The sequence below is a fragment of the Malus sylvestris genome, chromosome 5, assembly GCF_916048215.2.
Source record: "Malus sylvestris chromosome 5, drMalSylv7.2, whole genome shotgun sequence".
Taxonomy (NCBI): domain Eukaryota; kingdom Viridiplantae; phylum Streptophyta; class Magnoliopsida; order Rosales; family Rosaceae; genus Malus; species Malus sylvestris.
In genome coordinates, this window is record NC_062264.1 from 42,014,895 (window position 1) to 42,042,893 (window position 27,999).

Below are 27,999 nucleotides of genomic sequence, written 5' to 3' on the forward strand. Positions count from 1 at the left end.
ACCGGGTATATGTTCACCTCGGTCCTAGGGAGTAGGATTTTTTCCTCTCTTTTTTTCCCTCCCTTTTTCTTCCCTCTTATTTGAACGGTCACGGTTAAGTCTCATCAACATCTTATATTAATTTTATATAGAAAGAGAAAGATAAAATAGATAATGTGAGAGGAGGGAATGGAAGGGGATGGAAATAGGAGGGGAGAGAATCCTAGTCTCGGTCGTAGGCCATGAAAATTATACAAGTGGATTATGGGACCTGTGTAAATCGGACACATGTATACCCTAATTAAGAAAAAGACTATGAACATGATAAAGAAAGCAAGGAACCACGAGTTGGTGGTCCAGTGGTAAATGACGAATTACGAGATTTCCTTAAAACTAAAAACTAGACGTCTCGGGTTTGAAACCGCTGCTAATGTGCTAGTGTGGAAGTCAAACTTGTGGGCAGAGAAAGACTGAAATGTCTTTATGAGTCTTCTCGACTCTTGAACCGCGTTGTTCTTTCTCACTTGAATGTGCTGTCTACTGTCTGTTTGTGCCACCATTTTAATCACGAAATGGAAAGAAAGAATAGGACTAGTCTTCTCTACTTGATCGTATTCTTAAAATTTCAGGCATTGAATTATGGAGTTGAAGGTGGAATCCGCACGTTTTCCCGTTCTATATCTGTTAAATAATAATCACATGGAAAGTTTAAGAATTGAAATGATTCTAGTACCGATGTTTTAATAAACGCAGAAAATTAAGATTAATTCCAGTTCTCATTTGTAAGTAATCATGTTAGTTTGATTAGGAAAGAACTCTAAGGGAAATTAGCAACTCTATCCCAACAACAAAATGTAAGATTCATTTACAGTTGCACTTTCCTTTTGAACTTAGCTGCGAGAGGGTGGAATGACGGCCCTGGCGACCTGACCTAATCCACGTCTGCATTTACAGTTGCACTTTAAATCTACAACTCGATATTTTCTTGTCACCGAGGTCCTGAAAGTTCCATGGCTTCAATGATGAAAGACGACTCTTGACGCACATCACTACAAGTCCTGGAGAAATCATGAGCCCTGGCCTCAAAGAGGTTGGTTCCGCCTTGTGACACCTCTGTATGTCCTGATTGCCCAACAAGGCCTTCCAAAATCTTCAAGACGTCTGACATCTTTGGTCGGAGGATGGGGCTTGATTGAGTGCACTGAAGAGCTAACTCGACACATTGTTCCAGTTCGATTGCATCAAAACATCCTTTAAGATCTCGGTCTACTAACACTTCAAGCCTTTTCTCCTCATGTAGGGTTCTAACCTGCAAAATTCAACAACCCGTGAAATATTTGGAAAGACACGAAACCAAAAGAACAGTGCAAAAATAGGTAATCTGAAAAAATAAATCCAATTTTATGTGGCTTAGAAGTTTCATAAGGATGAGTTATATACCGAGAACCAATCCCACGAGGAATGAGACCGACAATTTTACATGAGATAAAACAACACGAAAAAAACATGTGAAATTATTACTTACCAAATCAAGAATCATTCCCTTCTGAACTTGACCATTTCCAGCATCTAATGCCTTTTGGCCGGTTACGAGTTCCAGAAGCAGTATGCCGAATCCAAAAACATCAGTTTTTTCGGAAGACTGTCCAGTTGAGAGATACTCCGGGGCTATGTGTCCTACAGTGCCCCGCACTGCAGTAGTGACATGTGATTCCCTCCGATCTAAAAGCTTGGCAAGACCAAAATCCCCAACCACAGCTTCATAACTTTCGTCAAGTAAAATATTCGCAGCTTTGACATCCCTGTGAATAATTTTTGGATTACACTGTTCATGCAAGTATAGAAGTCCACGGGCTGCCCCAAGGGCGATACAGAGTCTTCTGTTCCAATCCAATGATGGTTTTTCTTGACCAGTCTCTGTTGGTAAGAATCAAATCATAAGGAGCAACTAACAAAGATGTAAAACGGATCAGCTACTTAGATATACTTTCAAAGTTAACAAGATGAATGTGACATGAACAACTGTTAAACTGCTTGAACCGAGAAAAACATATAGAATGCCTTACTAGTCAAAGTATAGAAATGTGATTGATATTCCTCACGAAGATTAACAATTGGATAGAGATTTTCTTTAATAGAAAGAAAGTAGAGACATAGCATGCATCAGTATTCTGCAATTAAACACCAAAATAGTAAAGCAACGTAATGATTTTATGAGAGAGAGAGAGAGAGAGAGAGAGAGATGCACGCAGCAAAATGTAGACGAACCTCTCAAGCGGTCAGCAACACTTCCATTTGGCATAAAAGGATAAATAAGCAACCTCTCGTTTGGAGTCATACAAAATCCATATAAACGTAAAAGGTTTCTATGCAAAGCCAAGCCAATCATTTCAACTTCAGTTTGAAACTGCACTTCTCCGGTGAAATTTGGATCTCTCAGTCTCTTAACTGCTATCATTGTCCTATTTGGAAGACATCCTTTATAAACGACTCCATATCCACCTTGCCCTAGGATGTTTTTGGAACTGAAATTGCCGGTAGCAATTTGCAATTCTCGATAGGAGAACCTCTTCAATTGACTAATATCAAATTCATAATCTTGCTGCACTGCAAATATGAACCAGAGAATGTCATGATATGTCCGCCATATATTGTGCTCGATAAAATAAGTCAGTGTACATCAGGAAGTACCATAAGATGTAAAGAGATGACGAGATCTGAACCAATGCACCCAAAAAACAAGCAGCATTATGGAAATGACAAATGTACAACTAATGCCTAGAGCAACAGAAAGCACCCATCGGTGGTGACTGCTGACTTTCTGTGGTGAACCTGTCCCTACAGGTAAATATTCATGAGCATGAAACCATATCCAAGGAACAGTAAAATAAAAAACAATTTGAGAGGTTGAATTACCGTTTATAGGTTTGGAGACACCGATGCAGATTTGTGCCGAGTCTGGTGATGAAGGATTGCAAAGAAAGTTATTGCCTGTAACACTGCAGTAAAACAAGTAAATTCTTAGCTGAAGTTAAGGTGTTCAAACAAACCTCATACTGATTGAATTTTTATTACCATCCCACCCTCATTCATTTTTTTTTAAAGAACTTTTATTTCCCTCTCTCAAACAATATTTATGCTGATGGTCTCACCTGTAGCCTTTTGCCTGTATTTTTGGTGTAGGACCACTAAGATTGTTAAACGATAAATCTCTGTGTAAGATTGTTGGGAAACAAATATTAGAGTTGCTCTAATCAATACAGAAATAAGAATACACAGTTAGAAATGAGAGGAACACATACAAGAATGAAAGACCTGCGAGATCGGCAACAAGTTTTGGAATATGACCACTCAACTTATTTCTATTCAGCCTCCTGAAATGCTTGGCATGGAAAGGTTTCAGATACAAATACATATCACTAGCAAACATGTAGCTAGAAGCAATCGAAATATTAGTATACGATCAATTTTGAACCCTACTCACAAGTAACTTAGATGAGTCAAAAGCCCCAAAGAGCTCGGAATGTCTCCAGAAAACTGGTTACCCGAGAGGTCAAGAGTTTGAAGCTCTGAAAGCCACCCTATCTCAGCCGGGATTGGACCAGATAACTGATTGTTTTGTAACAACCTGCAATCATAGAAATCATAGAAAGTTCACAAGTCATAAACCACAAGAACTTAACTTTTGATTTCCCAGGTTAGGAATGCACTTCAAGGTTCACGGGATGGTTACGCTACTTCATTTTCACATTAGCAATCAACAAGATTCAGAATAAAGTTCGCCAAAATATCCTACAACAAGGCCTCCTTACACACTTGTGATTATCTCATTCCAAATGACGCGTGATTGAACGAATTGATTGTATTCTACTCATGTTAATTCACAGAAGTGCAAACTCGCACCAAGGCAATTATCTACTTCCCCTGCTTGAAATAATTCGTGGATTTTTCGCTGGACACACCCCATAACTTCATTTTTCAGCATTACTGTGTACTGAATGACACAATGAAGAAGTGCTTGCCACATGATTGAATACAAATCAAATTGTCTCACAATAGAGAATACAGTTGGAGTGGCTTACAGTGTTTGAAGGTGACTCAAGTTCCCAATACTCGGCGAGAGCATCCCAGATAAATTCGTGCTGACCATTGCACTGGCAAAAGTAATAACATTAAACCCCATTTTCGAGTTTAGCCACAAATGCATGCTACAGCTACTAATAAGATAATTCATAGCTTTCAATGGAAACAGACTGTAGAAAACACTCTCGTTTCAACAGATGCTCACAAAAGAAACGTTCTTTGTTTCTTTCTTGTTTCATTGATTTCCGAATAACACAAACGCAATGCACCATCCAATGCTTTGCACCAATATTTTCCCAGAGTACTTTCTCGAGAAACAAACAGAAACCAATACACAATGGAGAATTACAGGGACACTCACAGGGAGATTACAAAGCCCTCAGTGGAGCAACCAACCATGTTCCAAGTGCAAGGATCAACGGAGTTTATATCCCAACCGGCCATCACAGGCAACTCATCCTTCATATCTCTCTTCACCGACATCAATGCCGCCACTAAAACCCCACCAAAAACAAGAACATCACACATACAATTTCACCATTAAAATTCAAGTAACTCAGCAAATCGAAAAAATGGAACTTGGGTTTTGAATCTCGAGAGGTCGTACCTTCAAAGTTGACACCTTTGGGAGAGAGAAGGCTGTCAGAAGCAGTAGCCAATGGCACACACAAACAGAAGAAGCAGAAGCCAAAAAGCAGCTTTTTTACACAGTTGTTTTCCATTTTTAACAGGAAAAGAGAGAAGACAAAAGCAACTTTTTACTAGTGCAAAATGCAGAGATTGAAAGATTAGTTGATAGAATTTGAGCTCCACCACCACTACCACCAACTTCTGCTTTTCTCTTTCTTCTTTTCTTTAGTCTCTTCTCGGTTTGGAATCTCTGCTTACTGCTTACCTCGAAAACCGTTGCGAGTGAAATGATTAAAAAAAGGAAAAAGATAAAGTTTGGTTTAGGATCGTAAGACCAGGAGGGGAGGGAAACTCGAGATTTAGGAAGCGACAGAGGTTGTCTGCCAAGTTGAGATGGCTGAGGGCTTCTCTGTGGTTGGCTTTAGGATTTTTTTTCTAAATCTGATTGTTTTCTGACCGTTGGATTTGTATACTTCTTTGTCTTTTACTCTTTACCACTCTGTTTTTCATTTCTTTTCAAAATATTAATTACCAAATTTGAACTTTAATTATATATTCAAGATAAATTCGTCACTTGCTACTTCAATGTTTATTTGGGGAATGCTCAAAGCCTCAAACTGCTACTCCCTGGCCACTTCAGTGGTAACCAAATTGTTCATTTCGTAAATTATAATCTGATGATACCTCTGCAGAAAGTCAATCAAAGGGAGCATTCCTATCGGAAATGCGACGCATAAACCAATAGGAAAGTTGGGGGTGGGAGAGGAGACGGAGCCATACATATAACGAGACAACGCATTACACTTAAAAAGTTTGCACAAACAGCAGCGGAAGTAACAATATTTGTCCGGAAATTCAAGTCAGCGAGCCACCACAAACCACCGCAGGACTTAAATACGAAACAACATTAAAGCAGAGGAAACCCATCCGGCAGCAACCAACAACTTTCTCTATTAGGAGAGCCCTCTTTCCTAGCTATATAAATACAATTTTCCAGTTTCCTAGCTTTTCCTCTTCTACCAGCTTTCTTACCAGTCCGGTCCATCTCCGAATATCTTTTAACTATCAAACATGTACAGGAACAAAAAGGAATTTCGGGAAAAGGGAGGAAATCGTAGAAACGATAGCACATTACATGAAGCCATCCATCCCGCCGCAGTTTGCGTACTCTTCTTGGTAGAGCAACAAAATGACAATAGTCAGCCTTCAATCCGTGGTGATTTACCCACAAAGACAGTAAAACCTTTGTGTCACACATCAACGGAACATATTAACTTATCCACATTTATGTGCCAGCCGGATGCAAGTTCAGACCCATCTGCCGTTTCACATGGTCAGGTATCAACCTATTGACAAGCTCTGGGGTGGCGCCGGACAGCTGCAAGGAGGATTACGTAATTGTATTTAGGTAAATGATAATAAAGACCCTGAAGTGTATTCATGCTTCTTTTTTTCTTGGACAGGCATGCTCAGGCTCCATAACCCGAAAACATGAAGATTTTTCTTTTGTTTTTTTTTTTTGAAGATGAGGGAAAAAATAACATACCTCCTGCTTGAAATTAAAGAGAGGTGGAAATGGGCGTCCGTTTGGAAGACGAGCATTGGGCTCACGAAGGTCATCAAAGAATGAATGTGCACATGCTTCTAGCTGCAAAGACAAAAAAGTACTAGTCAAACAGGAGAGCCACAAAACAGAGATGAAAACAGGACAACTTCACATGTAAAACAAGACACGAAAGATAAAAGCTTTGAACCAGAAAATTCATTTTTCAGTAGTGACCAAAACTGAACTCATGAGTATTGAGAATCACACGAAAGAGTAAAAACAAACACAGATGGAGTATTCATATGCGACTATAAAACAAAAATGAATCCTGAAACAATACACAATGACAACCATATGCAATTAAATGAAATGAACTTACAGCTGTGCAGCGAAGGCTTGGTGAGTATTGCAGCAGTCGGGAAGCCAGATCAATTGCCTCTGGAGGCATCCGTTTGTGGAAAACCTAAATCAAGGAAACAAAATGGAAATTTATAAATCTAGTACCAAGTATCTTTTTTTATTAAACATCAGAATGGATTTAACAAAAGCAAGATAAAATATGCTTATAATGCAACCTTCTACAAAAAAATGCCTCAAGTCCCCAACAGATTATCTCTTAAAGCCAATAGACGAGGATGTTCCTCTACATTAATGTGATCAGTGCAGTAATGGAAGGAAGCAGACCAAATACCTTGTGCCAAGGGTGAGCTTTTATCTGTGGGAACCTAAAATCCGTATAATTTGGATTCATACAACGAATTTCTTCACGTGTTGGCGTGCCAAGAACCTGCAAGACATAGTGTCAGATGATGACGCGCTATTATAAGAATTATGTAATTTACGCATTGATCACTTTCACTACTCACCTTGATGATCTCCACAAGCTGGTCCACTGCATTTTCTCCAGGGAACAATGGCTGCAAAACAGTTTGAGTATATATGAGTACATATGTAGTTGGAACAAAATCACTAAGGCAAACACAATCAACTAATGCCATCGAGTGTAATAAAGAGCTACTAACCTGGCCCAGTAGAAGCTCTGCTAGGACACAACCGGCTGACCAGATATCGATTGAAGTTGTATAATCCGTGGCACCGAATATAAGTTCTGGAGCCCGATAGAAACGTGAACATATGTATGATATGTTTGCTTCACCTTTCACCTGCACACAAAGAAAATTTACTATAAGTGAACTAAACCCTACATATAGAGACTGAAATACCAAAAATATTTAAAGCCTGAAGAATTAGTCAACATACCAGCACTTTTGCACTTCCAAAATCACAAAGCTTAACTTGGTGCGTAAGAGGATCAACCTGTTGGAAGCCGAGAGCAACTTTAGAAAATCAGAACTATATACATGGGTATACGCAAGCATGTATGAGACTGTATCTCAATTAAACCATATATATTGCTACGTAAGAGAAAAAGTGAATAGAATACCAGAAGATTATGAGGCTTCAGATCCCTATGGCAAACTCCGGGAACGCTGTGTATGTAGGCCAGCCCTCTGAAAATCTGGAATGCCTCGCCAAATTAGTGCCACGAAGAATATAAAACAAGTCAACATACGAAAGATGCATTATATATTACCTGGTACATGTAAAGTTTGACATAGAGCAGTGGCATTCTCTGGTTTGCATTGCTGTAATGCTTCAAAACGCGGTCCATAGTCTCCGGGACATATTCCATAACCAGATTGAGAAAGAGTTCATTTTTACTGGTGGTGGAAAAGAAACAGTGCTTCAAAGAAACCACATTCGGATGGTCCATCACACGCATCAATTGAAGTTCCCGGTTCTTATATCTTCTGTCCTGCAACACCTTCTTTATAGCCACTGTCTCGCCGCTTTCCAAGCATTTTGCCTGAGAGAAAAGAATTATCAGCTCCTGACATGACAAATAAACTGGTACCCGGACGCAATACCTACAAAGATGATATTGTGACATACCTGGAAAACAATTCCAAATGACCCAGTTCCCACAACGCGCTCCGCCATGTAACTAATGGTCTGCAAAAGAAGCATTATACCAAAACAAATCAACTTCCGAAGACAGGAAACAAACCCGATCAGCTATAAAAACATATAGATCTCCAAAATTGGAATAACAATCAAGAGGCAAACTTTAACGAAACACAGGTAACAGGGCAAATTCAAAGAATAATAACCTGCTTTGGTTCTCCATTTTTGCCTCCAATGGTTGTGGATATGATGTGACCGGTCGGATCGCTACCGTCCACGACGGGAGCTGAAATTTCCTGCACAGCACAAAGTTCAGACTTTGAAGTAAACAAATTGGCCACAAAACATAAGAAATTCACGGATTAGAACCACCAGAAACACACAAAACACGACCGCAGATCACGAAAAATACCCCGAAAACTTCACGAAACAGAATCCCTGAAAATTCACCAAAATCATCGACAAAAATTTTCCCCTTTTTCACAGATCGGCAGGCAATTGTGATGCTGATTAAATAAATGCAAATCTAACCCAAATTATACAAAAGCTTCAGACTTTAATCAAACCCAGTTGATTTATCTCAGAGTGATCTGAGCTAAAACCGGAAGTAACACAAAAAACCCCTAGAATTTGAAGAACCCTTGCTCATACCAAAATCCAGATCAGAGAAAAAGAAACAGAACTGCTGCTCAGCCGAGAAAGTTTCCTCCCTTCGCAACCAAACAAAAACAAAATATTGAGAAAGTAATGAAGGAGTGAGAGTACCTTATCGTCAGCCATGCTCAGAGAAGAAGGCAGAGGAGAGAGAAAGAGGGAAACAGGAAGAGGAGAGAGATGATCAGACTGTATATTCTAACGGGAAGAAGGAGGAGAAATCCATGGCGGTGGAGGTGGAGGTGGCTGAGAGAGAAGAGGAAGAGGAAGAGGGGAGAGGAATTAGAGGTGTCTGGTGTAGCCAAAAGGAATTAGACGAACAACAACCCCCATGTGATTCCAGCTCTTCTTTCAGTTTTTGCTTCTTCTCTCTCTCCTCTCTCTCTCCCTCTACCCAACGGAGTGGGCCCTCTGGTCTAGTCTTTGCCTCCAATTACGACTTTGCCCCGCCTTTTTCTTTCTGTCGTCCGCCGACGTCGGCAATTGCCCGATTTCTCACCACCTTTGTCTTTCTTTCACCTTTCCAAATTTCCTCACCCAGCAATTATGCAATTTCCTTTTTCAATTTTTAATCTCATATTTTTATGGTTTACGTCTTTTCTCTTATCATATGACTAAATAAACGATGAGTTTATCCTCTTCAACCACGTCGAAGAAACTTTAGATACTTCGGTTATATTAACAGACGTACACAATTAGTATACATGTTACGAAATGATTGTTATTTCATGCCGTTAGTATTAACGGATGTATACAATTAGTATACTTTGTTATATTCACTCATCGTTGCAAAACTTAAATAATAAAATTGTACGTTATGATTATTGTTTTTATCTTTTATCACGTGATTAGATAATTAGTTACGGTGACTTTTTCTCTAATAAAATACACTTGGATATTCCGTTACATGTACCTACCTATGTAAACAACAACTACATGTGAGTTTTCTCCCGCGCCATTAGAGATTTGTGAACGTGTTTTCCTTGCTTATTTTTATTTTTTTTTATATCAAAACAAACAAACAAATAAACGGTAAGAATTATACTAACAATTCCCCATTAATTATTTGTTAATTTGTTATATATGTAAGTTTTGACTGTTGTGGTAAACAGCTAATCCAATCGAATGATATGAACCATCCATGCGTACAAATTGAGGGCAAACACTCCCAAACATCGACATGTCAAAAAGTACCAGAAGCACAAGCTTTATGTGCCAAAGGTAAGAGATATTCTATCTTAAACTAAATATACTGCAGAGAAAGTGAAAAATTCGAATTCAGAGGCCTAATTAAACACATTTTTTTAGCAATATTATTATGTCTACGTTCGCATGCTAGTCCAACGTTTTAAACGTTTGTGGCTTCATCCAATGAAACTTTTCAAAGTAGCTAATTTTATGTTTGTTCCGACAATAAGAATTGACAAGATTGCTCACTCCTAGTGTTTGCAACCCTTGTGGTCCGATGGCAACATGGTATGTCGATTTTTCTTCAGTGCAACCGAGTTTCCATATAGAATTGTTATAATCTTCTGACATGTGAGTGAGATTAAAAAAAACAACAAAATTATATTACTGCTTATAATTTTATTTCGAGGTGAAAGATCAAATTATCTTTTAATTAACCAAAAAATGTTTTGTAAATAGGTAGTTTATATATTAAAATTGAAAAAAAAAATTCTGTATTGGTGCTCAGTTGCATGCACCAAAGAAAAATCAATGGTACGTAGGGTTTCTGGACAGATTTTTCAGTGTGTCGAGTTATATTTTAGTACACCAATTATAATAATATAATCAGTTAAAATAACAAAAAAAATTCGACCAATTATATTATAACATTTGATGTATCAAACAGTGTTCTCAATACATTGAAAAATTTCTTGAGTTTATGAAATTGAATTGAATTGCATATATACCATTGATAAACTCTGGTATGTGGATTAGGCAGTTAATGGTTTGATTGGTATAACTTATACAAAACTTACACAAAATATAAAATATAAAAGAAAGAATAATTAAACGAGAAGAGTGATTCACAAGTTGAAAAGATGAACAATATATCCTATAATTTTTTGAAGGTTAGATTGTCTTTTTCGCAGTGTTCAAAGAATGAAGAGATGCATTGACCATTTGCATAAACCTCCATATTTTATTATTCTTTGACCCATTATTCTATCAACCTATGCATTTTCTTATTCACAATTTCACACTACTATTATCTATAATCCCAATTCAACACCACTAAAGCACTACATAATCATACAATCTTTACTTCTTGATTAGCCGAAAGAAAAAGGTTTAAGGTTAATATAATATATTTCTTAATCTTAATTAATTACGCATAGAACCATTAGTATATTGGTTGGCTCCATCTCTTCGAGAGAATTTTAAGTATATTAGGAACACAACTTAGTAAACTAAGTGTAACACTACTTTTTGAATTCTTTTTTTTTTAAGTTTCTAACTAATTGTATCATTACATTTAATGTACTAGACCGTATATTTAACATATTGGGTTCATCTTTCTTGCCAAATCGAAGATATACATATATATGCAAAAATAACTCATTCAATTACTACGTAGAAAAAATTATACATACAAGTGGAATTGTGGTTCATAAGTAAGTATATAAAATAGGGTGAGTTTCTGCTGTCACCACTAAAATGATGGGTGAATTTTAATGACCGCTACTTATATAAAATAATAGGTTGAGTTTTTACTCACCGACACATCACTTTAAAACGGTTGTGAGCATCAATACTATATAATAACAATCAACGAGTAATTTTTATTTCATTTTTATGCAAATAACTCCTAAAAAGGGCACAATAAAATTGTGGTTCGCATGTAAATTAGAATGATTAGATTCATCAAAAGAAAATTGCTTGTTTTTTCAATCATGCATAGTCCAAGTTTAATTTTGGGAACTTTAACGAAAAACTCAGTTACTGTTCACTTTAACGAAAAATCACATTTTTATACTATAAAGTCAATCCTGGTACTATTTATTTTACCTTTTATTTTATCTTTATTGTTAAAACTCAAAATTTTCAAAACATTTTTATTAATTTTTTTTAATAGAAATTCCTTTCTTTCTGTTGAACAAAAAGAAAAATGATTTATTTGAATTCACCTTGAAAACACAAACTCCACTTTTGTTTCAGCTCATCTCACAGCCCTGGACATTTTTCTTTACAACTAGTAGCCTAGTCATTAGCCTAAGTGTGAAAAGGGCATGCCCAATCATTTTGTCTGAACCACTGTTTTGACCAGTATTACATTTGAATATAATTTTCTAATAGTTTTAGGAACTGTTACCGGCATGATTCGTATGGGATTCCTTTCACCTAATTATACTAATCAAACATTTGGATCTTTGAAATTTGATCTAACAGATAAAATTATTATAACTTTTAAAATGAGCCCATCTTTTTAACCGTTTGATAAAATTTGAAAAGCCCAAATTGTTTGATGAGAAAAATTAGGTGAAAGGGATTTGTACTAACATTATAAAACATTATGCTAAAAATATAAGATGACATAAAGACTATAGGGAGGCACACTTTGAGAAAATCTCCTTAACATTTATCTTTTTTTTTTTTGTTAGAACACCACACCAATAATCAAAGCTTAGCTACTAAGCGGAGTTGACTACATGAATCATACAGCGTTACTCTCTTCAATTTTGCGCCATATTTTGGGTTAGCTCTAAGAACTCTATATTTTTTCTTAAAATCTATTTTCAAGTCTTTTTGTGTCTTCCTCTATCCCTTTTACCTTGAGTCTTCGTCCTATATACTCATCTTCTAATCGAAAAATTTGTAGGTCTTTATGTGTGTTTTCATATTAAAAAGCCATTAGTTTTGTATACTTATTTGATCATAAATTACTAAATGTAACTGTTGATATAAGTCAGACTACTTACTCAAAGTAATTTAGCACTCAAACAATCTCTTTGTTCATATGAAATTTGAACGAGTCGTCACATAAAAAGTGATTAAAAGATTCTAAACAAGCAATTCTAGATGAGATTCATATTTCATGAAGAATGTTTTACATTTTAGTGGATATCTGATTCCTGTTCTTGGTAAAATTCTCATTTTTTAGACATTTATCTTGAGTGAAATACGACAATAGATTATTTTGTTTTATAAGAGCATGCTCTTAAACTGTCTTGCGTATGATTTATGAACTCTTATATATCATTCTCTTATTCTTATATTACATTTCAAATTCGACGTAAATTTTCTTTGTAATATTCTCTCTTTCAACTTTAATAGAATGACCAATTGTATGGATCCAAGTTCAAAACACCACCCCGTACATTTCAACAAAACTTTATCGACCTGTGACAAAAATATACAAACATTACAAAAAAAAAAAAGCTATTACAAAACTATAACAATAACTTTCATCATGGTAATGATTGTGGTTTCATATAAAACTATTTATTTAATGTGTTGGCAAAATAAGACAAACAATTTCGAATTAGTTTCGTAGAAATATGAGAAGAAGTGGGTTAATAGTTACTACCATAACCTGTAGCGTCGGTGGTCAGTGGAGGAACAGTGTTTATTTATACTATTGGTCAAAACTGGATAAAATGGCAACTGTGTAGTTAGAAGCGGTGGTCGAAGCCTGGTCGGTCGTCGTCGTCTGAACTCTGCAGCCTCTGCTGTTGCTGCAACTGGGGAACCCACTGCAGTGCCAGTAGGGTATAGGGTGGATGAATCTCACGGTCCCTAAAGCATCACGTGTCGCGATAGGGAGATGGCTGGATGTTGGGCTTTGACTATACTCAAAGAGATGTGATGGTTTCGAACAGAAACAGTTTTGCCCATGAGGGTGTTCGAAACAGTTATGCCCATGAGGGTACAGCATTTTCTGGGATCTGTAAAGTTGAAGGGTTGGAGTGTTTGTGGCCCGTGAGCATGAGGCATTTATTGGGCCAACCTCGGCTTGTCCGAGGTTGTTAACTTGCAGGAGGAAGTAGTGTTGATTTGGTGTGGGGATTGCAGTATTTTGTGGATGCTTGTTTCGCCAAGGCTATAAAAGGAAATCGTCTCCCATTTGATGAAAAAATGGCCTCCACTGGACCACTGGTGCAAGAGCATGTTTAAGAGAGACACTCAATTTTTAGCAAAAACTAGTGAAAGGCTGAAAACTACTTACTTGGCATTGAGAGCTTTGGCTCAACATACTAAGGAACATTTTCAGATGGGATAGATGTTGCTGTCAAGATGGTACAAAGCCGCTTCAAACCTAAATAGCACAAAACTACACTCAAATTCTAAATAATGAACTACGTTAGTTTGATTCCACAATTGGTACGTAGGCAGTCTAGTACCAAATAGAACCAAACCTAAATCCAAATCTGAACTACATGTGGCTTGATCTCTCACAAAGAGAGTATGTAGGAAATCTAGTTCCAAATTCGAACCCAATCACAACCACAACCAAACACATACCCAAATCTAAACTACATGTTGTTTGATCTCTCATAAGGAAAGTATGTAGGCATTCTAGTACCAAATTCTAGACACAACCACGCTCTCTTAAAACTAATTCATATCCACCAAATTAAATCCAAACAGAATCGCTAACTCACCCGAAACTAAATTCAACTCAAATTAATAACTGACTGACCCTAGACCAAATTCCCCTCAAACACTTCAAGCACCAAATCAAATGGCCATCACCAAATTCCACTGAATTACGAGTTTCATTCTCTTCAAAAGGGATATACAGGCAACTTAGGATTTCTTCCAAGTGCAGCTACAGTAACAAAACCAAACAAACCACCATTCCCCGCAAATGACGTTTCCTCGTAATCTTAATCAAACGGTGTTTCTCTTTTGGCATCGTTACAAGAAATTGTAATCAACAAATTTTTAATCTTGAATGGGTCCGAACTCAAATAATAAAACCTTATTCTTTTCAAGCAGTGCTGAAATTGTTCGAAGAAGTTTGTGCTTGAATTACACTAACCACATTTCTCATTGGGAATTTTTGAGAGGTAAGCTACATACCGGAAAAGGATCCTCGCTGGGGATCTTAGGGTTCTCGTAATCGTGATCGTTCATTGTGCGATTAGTTTTCGTTAGGTACTATTTATATTTAATTTTAAATTTTCAAATGATTTTTAACTGCACGATTTACGATGAACGATCATGATCACGGGATTTCTAGGATCTTCAGAAAAAGAATCCGACAAACATCCTTTTCCCTACCTACGTATCTGTTGAATATGTGGCTCATTCCTATTGGGCCTGTTCTCTTTCCCATTTGAATGACAGGGGAGTGGCCTTAATATAAGGCAGCAACTAAAAGTTGCAGATTTGGGAGAGATAGAATGGCCGACTGCTCTATGGAAGAAAAGAGGAAGAAATGATCCTCCTTGTGGATAATCACTGAGTCAATGATATTGGTCCTACGTTTTGTGGTTTTTGGGTGAGAAGGGATTTGGTCCTCCGTTGTAGTCTAGTTGGTCAGGATACTCGGCTCTCAACCGAGAGACCTGGGTTCAAGTCCCGGCAACGGAACCGCTTAACCCTACTTAATGGGAAAAGACTTTGTTATTGTTGTTGTTGTTGATTGTTTGAGTGAGAGAGTTTTGAGATTTGAGAGTAAATTCTATTTGTAAATTCAAATTTGATATTAATGGAATTTTCTGGTTGTCTCCAAATTGGACGTAGGCTTACGCCAAAGGGAAATTTTATTTAAACCCATGCAACCTTTTTTTACATCCAACTTAAAATTTTGAATGTTAATTGTCTATTTTACCCTATTGCATAATTACTATTAAGTACAAAATGAAATTAATAATAAAACTCAAATTTATCAATAAACCCAAACACTATAATTAAACTCTACGAAATTTACACAAGCTCGAAAATCTACTTAACAATAATGAAAGTGGTACTTGGTTTTGAGAGAAACTACATCCTCATCTCCCACAAGATTTGAGACGATGGCCATCACTTCTTTGGGGAACAATGAAGGATCCACATCCTGTTCAGCCCAACTGCCAATAAAAAAAAATGAGAAGATCAGAACTTCCGAAATCAACAGATGAATTATGTGTCAACTCCTTGGAGTTTCTTAAACCAAATTTCCCTGGACTTCTTGTTCTTTTTCGAATCGTAAAACGTCATAGGGTAGATAAGCAAGCCAACATAAGTTCCATACCCAGAAACACCATCAGCAATAGCAAGAACTCCCCCAGCGGTCTGCAAAGGCCATCCTATTGAATTGGGTGTAAAAATAAATTCACATATTAAATTGGGTTTATGGGGGTATATTAGGTATTAAATTTGGGTTTAAAGAGATATTAATAATTTAGTTAAAAATCAAATTGGTGCAAAGAGTAAGTTGAGTGTATAAATAAGTTACATGGGTTTAAATAAAATTTCCCTATGCCAAATTAGTATAAATCATGGATTGTTTGACTTGTCATAGTTTTTCATATTGGTTTATTGATTTCATAATTGACGCTTCCACGCAACATTATTGTCTTTGTCTAATAGTTAACCCTCTGACTTCTCATGTTTTTTATGCTTAAAATTTTTTCCCTTGAAATTAGAAATTATGAAAGCAATGCAAATCAGCCAAGAATGTAAACCGAGTCATAAAAAAACATAAGAAATAGTTGAGGATCACAATAAAATCCAAAAAATGCAGCTGAAAATGACACCCGGCATTTGAAATCTATAAGATACATCAGGCTCCTTTTAGTCAACAATCATTTTGTTTTTAGCAGTCTTTATCGGATAAGTTTAAGTTTTCTATATGAAAAATATATACAAACTTCGAGTTGCAGACACGTATGTCTTCTTGGTTTTCAGAAAGTGTTTGCTGTATAGGACAATGGCGAGAACTCGTTCCCTCTTGTCGATAGCGTTGTTGCTCGTCCTGAGCTGTTGTATGTATCTGCGGAACTCATTAATAGGCACAGTAGCAGCACAAACCAACATCAGCACAGACCAAGCTGCTCTTCTTGCTTTCAAAGCCCATATAACTAGTGACCCCCGAAACATATTGACCACCAACTGGTCTACCACGAATTCCAATATCTGCAACTGGGTTGGCATTACTTGCGGTGTAAGCCACCTTAGAGTCACAACCGTGAATCTGTCTTACATGGGTCTCAGAGGCTCTATTCCTCCTCACCTAGGCAACCTCTCATTTCTTGTTCAGCTGGAATTCAGAAACAACAGTTTCCATGGTACCTTGCCACCAGAATTGTCTCGTCTACGGAGGTTGAAGTTGATTAGGTTCAGCTTTAACGACTTTATAGGAACAATTCCATCATGGTTCGGGCTCTTATCTGAACTTCAAACCTTCGATTTGTATGGTAATCAATTTTCAGGTTTCATACCGAATGCCATCTTCAACTTATCTGCACTGCAAGTACTTGATCTAAGAAACAACCAGCTATCTGGTATGTACTTATCAAACAAAGCTATCTGGAACTCTTGGTGATCATTACTTATGTTTAAACACCATGCTTGTGATTTATATGGTATTTTAATTTCTTTTCCCCGGCCCTATTCTCTTTCCGCTGCACATATATCACGTGTTCCCTAAATTTATAGGTAGCATACCAAGAGATGTCGGGAAGTTAAAAATGTTGAAGGAGATATCACTTGGAGACAACGATTTCACAGGTGTGACTCAATCAGCTTAACTCTTTCTAGTGATTGTAGAGGTCGCACTTGGTGCAATGGCAAGTGCCTTCGCCCATGAGCGGTAGATCTCGGGTTCGAGACTCGGGAGCAGCCTCTCCATAAATGGGGGTAAGGCTAGCCGACATTCACCTCTCCCAGACCCTGCGTAAAGCGGGAGCCTTGTGCACTGGGTACGACCTTTTAGGGAACTTTAACGAAAAGCTTCCGGTAATGTTCACTTTAACGAAAAACCATACTTTTACAGTAAAAAGTCAATCTCACTATTCATTTTATCCTTTATGTTGTCATTATCGTTAAAACTCAAAGTTTTCAAGCATTTTTCATTAGTTTTCCATTTTTTTAACTATGGGCTGAGATGCACATGTTTTATCCAATTAACAGGTAGAATACCAAGAGAAATCGGGAACTTAACCATGCTGAAGAATATATACCTTGACTTTAACATGTTCGAAGGTAGGAAATCTTGTCGTTGAAGTACTGCATTAAGAAAACTAATTTATGTGTAACCCTTATCATAAGGACCAGCAGATGACTTAAACACGTATGTATGACTTTTCAGAAATTCCAAACTTGATTGGTAGTAAAGATCAGGTGGAGAAGTTGTACGTGCAGGCTAATGCCCTAAAAGGACCTGTTCCTTTGGCTGTCTTCAACATGTCTTCTTTGAAAATTTTGGCTCTAACAGCAAACTACTTGACTGGTAGCATTCCGGACGATTTATGTCAGCATCTTCCAAGTATCCAGATCTTGAGTTTGGCTCGCAACAAACTTGATGGTCCACTTCCATCCAAATTATGGCAATGCAAAGAGCTTCTCCAGTTCTCTTTAGACTATAACAACTTCAGTGGAAGCATACCAAAAAGCATCGGGAACTCTACCCAGTTAGAAAGGATTGGCATTAGCTACAACAACTTGACAGGTACCTGCCAAGTAACATATTGTTTTGTTCCAATCATGATTATTTCTTGATTCAATAAATGTGGGGTGGTAGTTACTTATGAACGATTCATAATTTTTAAAGTACTTAATTTTAGGCCCCTCTCACCTTGCTGTTGTGTTGTTAAAAAGAGGGAAAAATGCTTTTCGTAAACTGGGGATACGATTAAAGAGAATTCTTTTGAAATTTAAATCATCATGTTCAACATAAAGAGCGGAAGGAATCCCGAGTTAAAAGAAAATAGAGAGTACCCATCTTCTGCATAAAGAAATTTCATAGAACATACAAAATCTGAGATGTTTTCTGTAGCTGAATATGTATAAACAAAAACATTGGGGCTTACAATGCTGGCCATAATCCATCTTCTTCATCCTCATTTTTTTACAAATAAGGATTCTTTTCTATTTATATTTTCTTTATAGTGATTTGGTGAAGTTGGCGAATCGATTAATACTATAATCGCGACATTTTAACTAATAGTCTTAAAGACAACTTTTGTTATATTATACCAGTTTAAATATGTAGTCATTTGTAGTATCTAAGAGTATGCATTGCGGCAGGTACCATACCAGATGAGATTGGTCATCTTAAAAATTTACACAGATTGTCACTGCATGTTAATAATCTCCATGGCCCCATCCCATCCACAATATTCAATATGTCCAAGATCACAACTATTTCTCTTCCTGAAAATCAACTCTCAGGCAACCTTCCTGCATACATAGGTCTTGGGGTCCCAGACCTACAAATGTTTTATGTAGGTGGCAATCAACTCACTGGAGCATTTCCCAACTTTATGTCCAATGGTTCTAAGCTCACAAGTCTAGATATGTCCAAGAACTCATTTTATGGGTTTATTCCAACCAAGCTCTGTCTCTTGAAAACCCTTGAGTATCTTAGCTTAGGCACAAATAATTTGGCGATTGATACTTCAACTCCAGAAGTAAACATCCCTTCTTGTTTTGCTAATCTCACAAATCTTCGGGGATTCCATTTATCAAATAATCCATTAAACACCACTCTTCCGGTTTCCTTTGGAAGTATCTCTACATTGCTTGAACATCTTGATATAAGCAATTGCAACTTGAGGGGTAACATTCCAAGCGATATTGGAAACTTAAGCAACCTGAGAGTCTTGGACTTGGGAGACAATGAATTCGGTGGGTCAATTCCAACTTCTGTGGGAAGATTAGGGAAGCTTCAAGGTTTGTATTTGAATGATAACAAGTTGCAAGGATACATCCCATATGAACTTTGTCAACTCGACAATGTGGCTGAACTACTTTTGGGTGGTAATCAACTCTCTGGTTCTATACCTTCCTGCTTAGGTAATTTAGCCAAAAGATTTAGAGTTCTATCCTTGCAGTCCAATTTCTTATCTTCCACAATACCATCTACCTTGTGGGAACTGACAGATATCTTGTACCTAAACTTGTCATTTAATTCTCTATTTGGACCTCTCTCAGAAGATATTGGAAAATTGAAAGTTGTGACAATTGTTGATTTGTCAAACAACAATTTATCTGGTATTCTACCAAGTAGCATTGGCCAACTTCAGAATTTGCTTAAACTTTCACTGTCAACTAATGGTATAGAAGGCCCCATTCCCATTACACTTGGAAAGATGACAAGCCTAGAACAGTTGGATTTATCCAAAAACAATCTCTCCGGAGTGATTCCAAAGTCTCTAGAAGCACTCTCTCATCTCAAGAATCTAAATTTGTCTTCCAACAGACTGCAAGGTGAAATTCCAACAGGTGGACCTTTCCAAAACTTCTCTGCCCAGTCATTTGTTTCAAATGCTTTACTCTGTGGTGTCCCCCGCTTGCAAGTTCCACTCTGCAAAAGTCGTACAGACCGCAAACCACATTCAAAGAAAGCTGGTACATCTACCTTGAAATATATTATTCCAGGATTCATTTCAGCAATAATCCTAGTGGCAATTGCTTTAATGTTGATACGACGTAGGAAAAAGAATGTGCAAGTTGTAACAAGTACTACCTGGTCACCTGAATTTTTTTGGAGAAGCATTTCACGCTTAGAACTTGTAAGGGCGACAAATGGATTTCATGAAAGCAACTTACTTGGCGCTGGGGGTTTTGGTTCGGTATATAGAGGTACACTTTCAGATGGGATACATGTTGCAGTAAAGGTTTTCAATTTACAGGTGGAAGGGGCTTTCAAGAGTTATGAAAGGGAATGTGAAATGCTAAGCAATATTCGCCACCGAAATCTTATCAAAATCATTAGCTGTTGCAGTCAAATTGATTTCAAAGCCATGATACTAAACTACATGCCTAATGGGAGCCTCGAGAAGTGGTTGTATTCTCAAAACTCATCTTTGAATATCTTACAGAGGTTGAACATAATGATAGATGTTGCATTGGCATTGGAATACCTACACCATGGTTATTCAATACCTGTTGTCCATTGTGACGTGAAGCCAAGCAATATACTCCTAGATGAAGATATGGTTGCACATGTTGCTGATTTTGGCATTGCAAAGCTAGGTGGAGGAGATTATGTTACCCATACCATGACCCTAGCCACAATTGGATATATGGCACCAGGTGATGTATTGTTGCAGCTAGTTTATTTTTCAATTTTGTATATCTTGTCCTTAACTAAGAAAAAAATCAATTTATATCAATTTATTTTCCCTTAAAATTTTGCAGAGTATGGAACAGAAGGAATTGTTTCGACAAGAGGGGACGTGTACAGTTTCGGTATTGTACTCATGGAGACATTTACAAAAAGAAAACCAACAGATGAGATGTTTGTTGAGGAAATGAGTTTAAAGCAATGGGTTTCAAATTCACTATTATCAGATTCATTTTCTACAGTTGTGGATGCTAATTTGCTTGGGATGCATGAGGAAGATCATGACTTTGAGACCTGTAATGATTGTTTATCATCCATAATGAGATTATCCCTTGCTTGTGCGGCCGAATCACCGGAAGGGAGGATAAACATGCTAGAAGCTGTATCCACACTCAAGAAAATCAAGATGAAGATTCTGGAGAACGCTGCCAGAGGTGTGCGGTTAAATCTTCCAGTGCTTCCTGTCTAGGTTGGATAAATTGTATCATTCTCTCCAATAGAACATACTAGTTTTCGTTTCTGTAAATTTTAAATGGACATGAGTTTGGTGTATTCGTTGAGTATTTTGTTCATGGAACAATTGTTGTGAATTAATCAAAATTGTTCTTGTATCATTATCTCCAAGGGACTTGCCTATGCACAATTTTAGTCCATATCAACAGTGGCCTCAAAAACCTTGACCACCAAATCGGTCAGTAGTTCTTGCAATTCCTTTTGCAAAGTGGCCACCATTTCATGCCAAAATTCTCACAAATCTCACTTCAGATTTACGACTCACTCCCTCCAAACACTTAAAGACTCAACTGTACTTTGATTCTTGATGTATAGACACAAATCTTTCGAACAATAAATGAAGAAAACGTCGTTTGGGGAAATCTTGATGAGAGGTATGTTAACTTTTTTTTTTTTTTCTTTTTACCGAGACCTACATTTGATTTCTCATATTTTTAATGATGGGTTAGGAAATTGTTCAAAAAGTCAAACCATTTTTTGTAGGTGTTTAGTAGAAGGAATGTAATTGTATAAATAAACTCTAGCCAATAATCAAGTAAGACATGAATCGATAAGTAATGAAAAACAGAAAATATATAAACTTTCGAAGCCACACGGCTGAACGTCCTTCGCTATCAACCATTCCACCTCATCATCCAAACTCTTAAATCTTCACCTTTGACACAATCAAATCTAAAAAATTATGAAAATACACGCAAAAGAAAAACAAGAATAAAACTAGACGCAAGTAATCCAAATGACCATTTGGGCTGATAGACTTTCAATCATCAATTCCATTTGATCTCTCCTCCACAAACTCAAATTTGGATTACTCAATTATTTCCGCAATATAATTATCTCGTTGTTCAATAGAGCTTGAGAATTTGATGCATATATGTGTTCATATTAGATATTCACCAAAATTTTAAAACAATCTTTTATTTTATTATTTTCACTTTTCTCAGGTTTTGCGACCGGAATTTTTTAGTGCAATTGGGTAGAGTACCGTGAATATCAAAGGGAAAAGGATCCTGGCCGGATTCTTTTATTGAGATCTTAAAGATATTGTGATCGTGATTGTTCATTCTATATCGTGAGGTAATAAATTATTAGGTACTATTTAAATTTTATTTTATATTTTATATTTTAAAATATTTTTAACTGTACGATGTATGATAAATGGTTACAATCATGAAATTCCTAAAATCCCCAGGAAAAGAAGCTCAAAGGGTCGTCATTGTTCAGGTGAGCACTATTCTAAAGTCAAAGATATTATTAATTAGTATATTGGGAATGGTAAGGACGCCTTGGCCGGCATTTGGATGCTGCTAATTCAGTCCACTTTGGCACAGTATTGTATTGATAATTTAGTCGACTTCGGATACTGCTAATTTAGTCCACTTTGGCACAGTACATGTTAGCTAGTTGGATCAACGAAGGCATTACTTCCACTCCTTAAATTCCATAAAATACATCTGGCTCCTTTTAGTCAATAAATTATTTTCTTTTCAGCAGTCTTCGTCAATAAATTCAAGTTTTATAATGAATACGAACTTCGAATTGCACACTTGTGTCTTCTTGGTTTTCAGAAAATGTTTGCTGTATAGGACAATGGCGAGAACTCGTTCCCTCTTGTCGTTAACTTTGTTGCTCGCCCTGAGCTGTTGTATGTATATGCCGAACTCATTAATAGGCACAGTAGCCGCTCAAACCAACATCAGCACAGACCAGGCTGCTCTTCTTGCTCTCAAAGCCCATATCACTAGTGACCCTCAAAACATATTGACCACCAACTGGTCTACCTCGAATTCGAATATCTGCAACTGGGTTGGCGTTACTTGCGGTGTAGGCCACCTTAGAGTCACAGCCTTGAATCTCTCTTACATGGGTCTCACAGGCTCTATTCCTCCACAACTAGGAAACCTATCATTTCTTGTTCAGTTGGAATTCAGAAACAACAGTTTCCATGGTACCCTGCCATCGGAATTGTCTCGTCTACGGAGGTTGAAGTTGATTAGGTTCAGCTTTAACAACTTTATAGGAACCATTCCGTCATGGTTCGGGTCCTTATCTGAACTTCAAACCTTCGATTTGTATGGTAATCAATTTTCAGGTTTCATACCGAATGCTATCTTCAACTTATCTGCACTGCAAGTACTTGATCTAAGAAACAACGAGCTATCCGGTACGTACTTATCAAACAAAGCTATATGGAACTCTTGGTGATCATTACTTGTGCTTTAAGTTTTATCACCATGCTTGGTATTTATCTGGTATTTTAATTTCTTTTCCCCTATTCTCTTTCTGCGGCACACATATTATGCGTTCCTGAATTTATAGGGAGCATACCAAGAGAAGTGGAGAAACTAAAAATGCTGGAGGAGATATTACTTGGACACAACAATTTCACAGGTATGACTCGATCAGCTTAAATTGTTCTAGTGATTATGCATCCTACTTTTTTGGTACTTTTCATAACTATAGGCCGGCATGCACATATTTTGTCTAATTAACAGGTAGCATACCAAGAGAAATCGGGAACTTAACCATGCTCAAGGTCATATACCTTGATTATAACATGTTCGAAGGTAGCTAAACTTTGTCATTGCAGTACTGCATTAAGAAAACTAATTTATATGTAACCCGTATCATAAGGACCAGCTGATGACTTAAACACGTATGTACTGATTTTTCAGAAATTCCAAACTTGATTGGTAGTAAAGATCTGGTGGAGAAGTTGTACGTGCAGGTTAATGACCTAAAAGGGCCTGTTCCTTTGGAGGTCTTCAACATGTCTTCTTTGAAAATTTTGGCTCTAACAATAAACCACTTGACTGGTAGTATTCCGGACGATTTCTGTCAGCATCTTCCTAGTATTCAGATCTTGAGTTTGGCTCGCAACAAACTTGATGGTCCACTTCCATCAAAATTTTGGCAATGCAAAGAGCTTCTTCAGTTCTCATTAGACTATAACAACTTCGGTGGAAGCATACCAAAAAGTATCGGGAACTCTACCCAGTTAGCAGAGATTACCATTAGCTACAACAACTTGACAGGTACCTGCCAAGTAACATATTTTGTTATTCCAATCATGATTATTTCTTTATTAAATGTGCGGTCATAGTTACTTACTCATGAATGATTCATAATTTTTTTACTCAATTTTAAGTCTCTCTCACCTTGCTGTTGTCAAAAAGAGAAAGAAAAAAAAAATGCTTTTCGTAACTTGGGGATATGATTAATGAGAATTCTATTGAAAATTGAAATCATCATGTTCAACATGAAGAGCGAAAGGAAGCCCGAATTAAAAGAAAAGTACAAAGTACCCGTCTTCAGCATAAAGAAATTTCATAGCATATACAAAATCCGAGATGTTTTCTGTAGCTGAATATGTACCCATCTTCGTCCTCATTTTTTTTACAACTCCTTTTCTATTGATATGTTCTTTAACAATTTGGTGAAACTAGTGAATCGATCATTACTATAAATGTGAAATTTTAACTAATAGTCTTCTAAGATGAGTTTGCTGTTATATTACATTAATTTATATATGTAGTGATTTGTAGCATCTGAGAATATGAATTGCGGCAGGTACCATACCAGATGAAATTGGTCATCTTAAAAATTTACAGAGTTTGGGACTCCATGTTAATAATCTCCATGGCCCCATCCCATCCACAATCTTCAATATGTCCAAGACCATAGCAATTTCTCTTACTGGAAATCAACTCTCAGGCAGCCTTCCTGCAAACATAGGTATTGGGGTGCCAGACCTACAAAAGTTTTTTGTAGCAGACAATCAACTCAGTGGACCATTTCCCAACTTCATGTCCAATGGTTCTAAGCTTGCAAGGCTAGATATGTCCACGAACTCATTTTATGGGTTTATTCCAACCAAGCTATGTCTCTTGAAAACCCTTGAGTATCTTAGCTTAAGCAAAAATAATTTGGCGATTGATACTTCAACTCTAGAAGTAAACATCCTTTCTTGTTTCGCTAATCTTACAAATCTTTGGGGATTCCTTTTATCAGAAAATCCATTAAACATCACTCTTCCGGTTTCCTTTGGAAATCTCTCTACATCGCTTGAATATCTTGATATAAGCAATTGCAACTTGAGGGGCAACATTCCAAGTGATATTGGAAATATGAGCAAGCTGACATCCTTAGACTTGGGATACAATGAATTGAGTGGGTCAATTCCAACTTCTGTGGGAAGATTAGGGAATCTTCAAGGTTTGTATTTGAACGATAACAAGTTGCAAGGATACATCCCATATGAACTTTGTCAACTCGACAATCTAGCTGAATTACTTTTGGGTGGTAATCAACTCTCTGGTTCTGTACCTTCCTGCTTAGGTAATCTAGTTGCAACTCTAAGAACTCTATCATTAGCTTCCAATTTGTTAAGTTCCACAATACCACCTTCCTTGTGGCAACTCACATATATCTTGCACCTCAACTTGTCAACCAATTCTCTATCTGGACCTCTCTCAGAAAGTATTGGAAAACTTACAGTTGCAACAGATATGGATTTATCAAATAACCAATTATCTGGTGCTCTACCAAATAGTATTGGTGGACTCCAGGATTTGGTTAGTCTTTCATTAAAAGATAATAATTTAGATGGCCACATTCCCAGTTCATTTGGCAACATGCTAAGCCTGGAATTCTTGGATCTGTCCAAAAATAATCTGTCGGGAGTGATTCCAAAGTCTCTAGAAACACTGTTACATCTCAAGTATCTAAATTTATCTATCAACATACTCCAAGGAGAAATTCCAACAGGTGGTCCTTTCAAAAACTTCTCTGCTCAATCATTTACATCAAATGCTGCACTTTGTGGTGCACCGCGACTCCATGTTCAACCATGCACAAACAGTACAGAGAAACCAAATTCAAAGAAGGCTAGAAAATCTATCGTGAAGTATATTGTTCCAGGGGTATTGTCAGCAATGCTCCTAGGGACCTTTATAGCGTTACTAATAGTACGCATGAAAAGGAATAATGTGGAAGTTGCAACAGATACTATCTTGTTGCCTGACCAACATTGGAGAAAAGTTTCATACCAAGAACTTCTAAAGGTGACAAGTGGGTTTAACGAAAGCAACTTAATTGGCACTGGTGGTTTTGGTTCTGTATATAAAGGAACGCTTTCAAATGGGATGGATGTTGCAGTAAAAGTTCTCAATCTACAACTGGAAGAGGCCTTCAAGACTTTTGATAGTGAATGTGAAATGCTGAGTAATATTCGTCATCGGAATCTCATCAAAATCATCAATAGTTGTAACGAAGTTGGTTTCAAAGCCTTGGTACTGAACTACATGTCTAATGGGAGCCTTGAGAGGTGGCTGTATTCTGAAAAGTTTTGTTCTTTGAGTATCCTAGAAAGGTTGAATATAATGATAGATGTTGCATTGGCACTGGAATACCTTCACCATGGCTATCCAATACCTATTGTCCATTGTGATTTGAAGCCGGGTAACATACTCCTAGACGAGAATATGGTTGCACATGTCGCTGATTTTGGAATCGCAAAACTTTTGGGAGGAGGAGATTCTATGACTCAGACATTGACCCTAGCCACAATTGGGTATATGGCTCCAGGTGATGTGCTAACTATAGTTTATCTTTAAGTTTTATAGATGCACTTGTCTTCAATTTATAATCCTAGTGTATCACATGTATAAAGGTACTTGCATATAAAGTTTGCGTATCATCATACACATATATATGTATTTTTTCAAAAATACTTTCATTTTCCGTATACTTCTTAATGCTAAAATTAAAACATGTCCGAATTTTAAAAAGTTATCTATTTCACGAAGTTGCAAAATAATATACGTACCTATTTTTCATGTACTATACCCATTCTATATTTTACTAACTATATACATATTGCATATAGAGTATGGGAGAGAAGGAATTGTTTCGACAAAAGGGGATGTGTACAGTTTCGGTATTGTGCTCATGGAAATATTCACAAAAAGAAAGCCAACAGATGAGATGTTTGTTGAGGAAATGAATATGAAGCAATGGATTACAAATTTGTTAATCCAAGATGCAATAGTTGACGTTGTGGATGCCAATTTACTCGAGAAGGAGGCAAATCATGATTTTGTGCGGAAGGGGGATTTTTTATCTTCCGTTATGGGATTAGCTCTAGCTTGTTGTAGAGAATCACCTCACGAGAGGATAACTATGCGTGATGCTGCAGCCATCCTTAGTAAAATGAAGACCAAGCTTTTGAAGGATACTGTAGGAGACAGTGTGTAATGTTAGCATCTTTGTTTCTCCCAAATATTGTCGTTGTTTACTTTTCCTTAGAGATTTCTTCTAATTTCTTCGTACCATGCTCTAGTAAGTCACACTATAAGAACAAGAAGCAACAATTAGTTATTACTATTATCAATTGTTTGACTTG

General features: G+C 37.0%; 4 protein-coding genes and 1 non-coding gene across 8 annotated transcripts in view; 3 read left to right on the forward strand and 2 right to left on the reverse strand.

The window, feature by feature from the left end:
* Positions 1-736: 736 nt before the first annotated feature.
* Positions 737-5,320, reverse strand: LOC126623026 (probable LRR receptor-like serine/threonine-protein kinase At5g45780). Of its 2 annotated transcripts, none has more exons than XM_050291711.1 (11): positions 4,670-5,320; positions 4,424-4,556; positions 4,062-4,133; positions 3,464-3,607; positions 3,282-3,353; positions 3,132-3,191; positions 2,896-2,978; positions 2,671-2,811; positions 2,248-2,586; positions 1,505-1,896; positions 737-1,288 (listed from the first exon to the last, which is right to left on the reverse strand). In XM_050291711.1, exons 1-11 carry the CDS (start codon positions 4,782-4,784, stop codon positions 968-970), a joined length of 1,872 nt encoding a protein of 623 aa, XP_050147668.1. In that variant the 5' UTR covers positions 4,785-5,320; the 3' UTR covers positions 737-967. The 2 variants fall into 2 exon arrangements, with proteins under 2 accessions (XP_050147668.1, XP_050147667.1); XM_050291710.1 differs by having other exon boundaries at positions 2,671-2,817.
* Positions 5,321-5,469: 149 nt separating this feature from the next.
* On the reverse strand, positions 5,470-9,228 carry LOC126623027 (shaggy-related protein kinase eta-like). The gene is made up of 12 exons (XM_050291712.1): positions 8,969-9,228; positions 8,410-8,499; positions 8,192-8,251; positions 7,833-8,105; positions 7,683-7,757; positions 7,499-7,555; positions 7,261-7,401; positions 7,105-7,155; positions 6,930-7,025; positions 6,618-6,701; positions 6,239-6,340; positions 5,470-6,070 (listed from the first exon to the last, which is right to left on the reverse strand). Exons 1-12 carry the CDS (start codon positions 8,981-8,983, stop codon positions 5,978-5,980), a joined length of 1,137 nt encoding a protein of 378 aa, XP_050147669.1. The 5' UTR covers positions 8,984-9,228; the 3' UTR covers positions 5,470-5,977.
* Positions 9,229-15,327: 6,099 nt separating this feature from the next.
* Positions 15,328-15,400, forward strand: TRNAE-CUC (transfer RNA glutamic acid (anticodon CUC)). Its single transcript has one exon. It is a non-coding gene; the product is annotated as a tRNA-Glu (tRNA).
* A 1,324-nt stretch (positions 15,401-16,724) lies between these two features.
* The window catches only part of LOC126623518 (probable LRR receptor-like serine/threonine-protein kinase At3g47570), a 31,680-nt gene continuing 20,405 nt past the window's right edge, over positions 16,725-27,999 (forward strand). Inside the window, exons 1-6 of one of the 2 annotated variants that reach the window (XM_050292419.1) lie at positions 16,725-17,298; positions 17,453-17,524; positions 17,927-17,998; positions 18,105-18,464; positions 19,043-21,052; positions 21,158-21,635. In XM_050292419.1, coding sequence (XP_050148376.1) covers positions 16,725-17,298; positions 17,453-17,524; positions 17,927-17,998; positions 18,105-18,464; positions 19,043-21,052; positions 21,158-21,552 — 3,483 coding nt within the window. In that variant the 3' untranslated portion in view covers positions 21,553-21,635. Of the gene's footprint in view, positions 17,299-17,452; positions 17,525-17,926; positions 17,999-18,104; positions 18,465-19,042; positions 21,053-21,157; positions 21,636-27,999 lie in introns of those variants that run through there. The other variant, XM_050292420.1, reaches the window with a different exon arrangement.
* Positions 23,147-27,997, forward strand: LOC126623519 (probable LRR receptor-like serine/threonine-protein kinase At3g47570). 2 transcript variants are annotated; one of them, XM_050292421.1, is made up of 6 exons: positions 23,147-23,760; positions 23,916-23,987; positions 24,092-24,163; positions 24,272-24,631; positions 25,167-27,182; positions 27,484-27,997. In XM_050292421.1, the coding sequence occupies exons 1-6, from the start codon at positions 23,187-23,189 to the stop codon at positions 27,849-27,851; spliced, it is 3,462 nt and encodes a 1,153-aa protein (XP_050148378.1). In that variant the 5' UTR covers positions 23,147-23,186; the 3' UTR covers positions 27,852-27,997. The 2 variants fall into 2 exon arrangements, with proteins under 2 accessions (XP_050148378.1, XP_050148380.1); XM_050292423.1 differs by lacking the exon at positions 24,092-24,163.

Excerpts from the sequence above, each read along its gene's own strand:
- LOC126623026 (XM_050291710.1), bottom strand. The coding sequence starts at position 4,784 with ATGGAAAACAACTGTGTAAAAAAGCTGCTTTTTGGCTTCTGCTTCTTC. Across the intron at positions 4,134-4,423 it reads GAGGGCTTTGTAATCTCCCT|TGCAATGGTCAGCACGAATT; the intron begins GTGAGTGTCCCT and ends TACTTTTGCCAG. Across the intron at positions 2,979-3,131 it reads ATACAGGCAAAAGGCTACAG|TGTTACAGGCAATAACTTTC; the intron begins GTGAGACCATCA and ends GTTTTACTGCAG.
- LOC126623027 (XM_050291712.1), bottom strand. Across the intron at positions 7,556-7,682 it reads TGAAGCCTCATAATCTTCTG|GTTGATCCTCTTACGCACCA; the intron begins GTATTCTATTCA and ends GGCTTCCAACAG. Across the intron at positions 6,341-6,617 it reads CAAGCCTTCGCTGCACAGCT|CTAGAAGCATGTGCACATTC; the intron begins GTAAGTTCATTT and ends TTGTCTTTGCAG.
- LOC126623519 (XM_050292421.1), top strand. The coding sequence starts at position 23,187 with ATGGCGAGAACTCGTTCCCTCTTGTCGTTAACTTTGTTGCTCGCCCTG. Across the intron at positions 23,761-23,915 it reads AAGAAACAACGAGCTATCCG|GGAGCATACCAAGAGAAGTG; the intron begins GTACGTACTTAT and ends CTGAATTTATAG. Across the intron at positions 24,632-25,166 it reads TAGCTACAACAACTTGACAG|GTACCATACCAGATGAAATT; the intron begins GTACCTGCCAAG and ends GAATTGCGGCAG.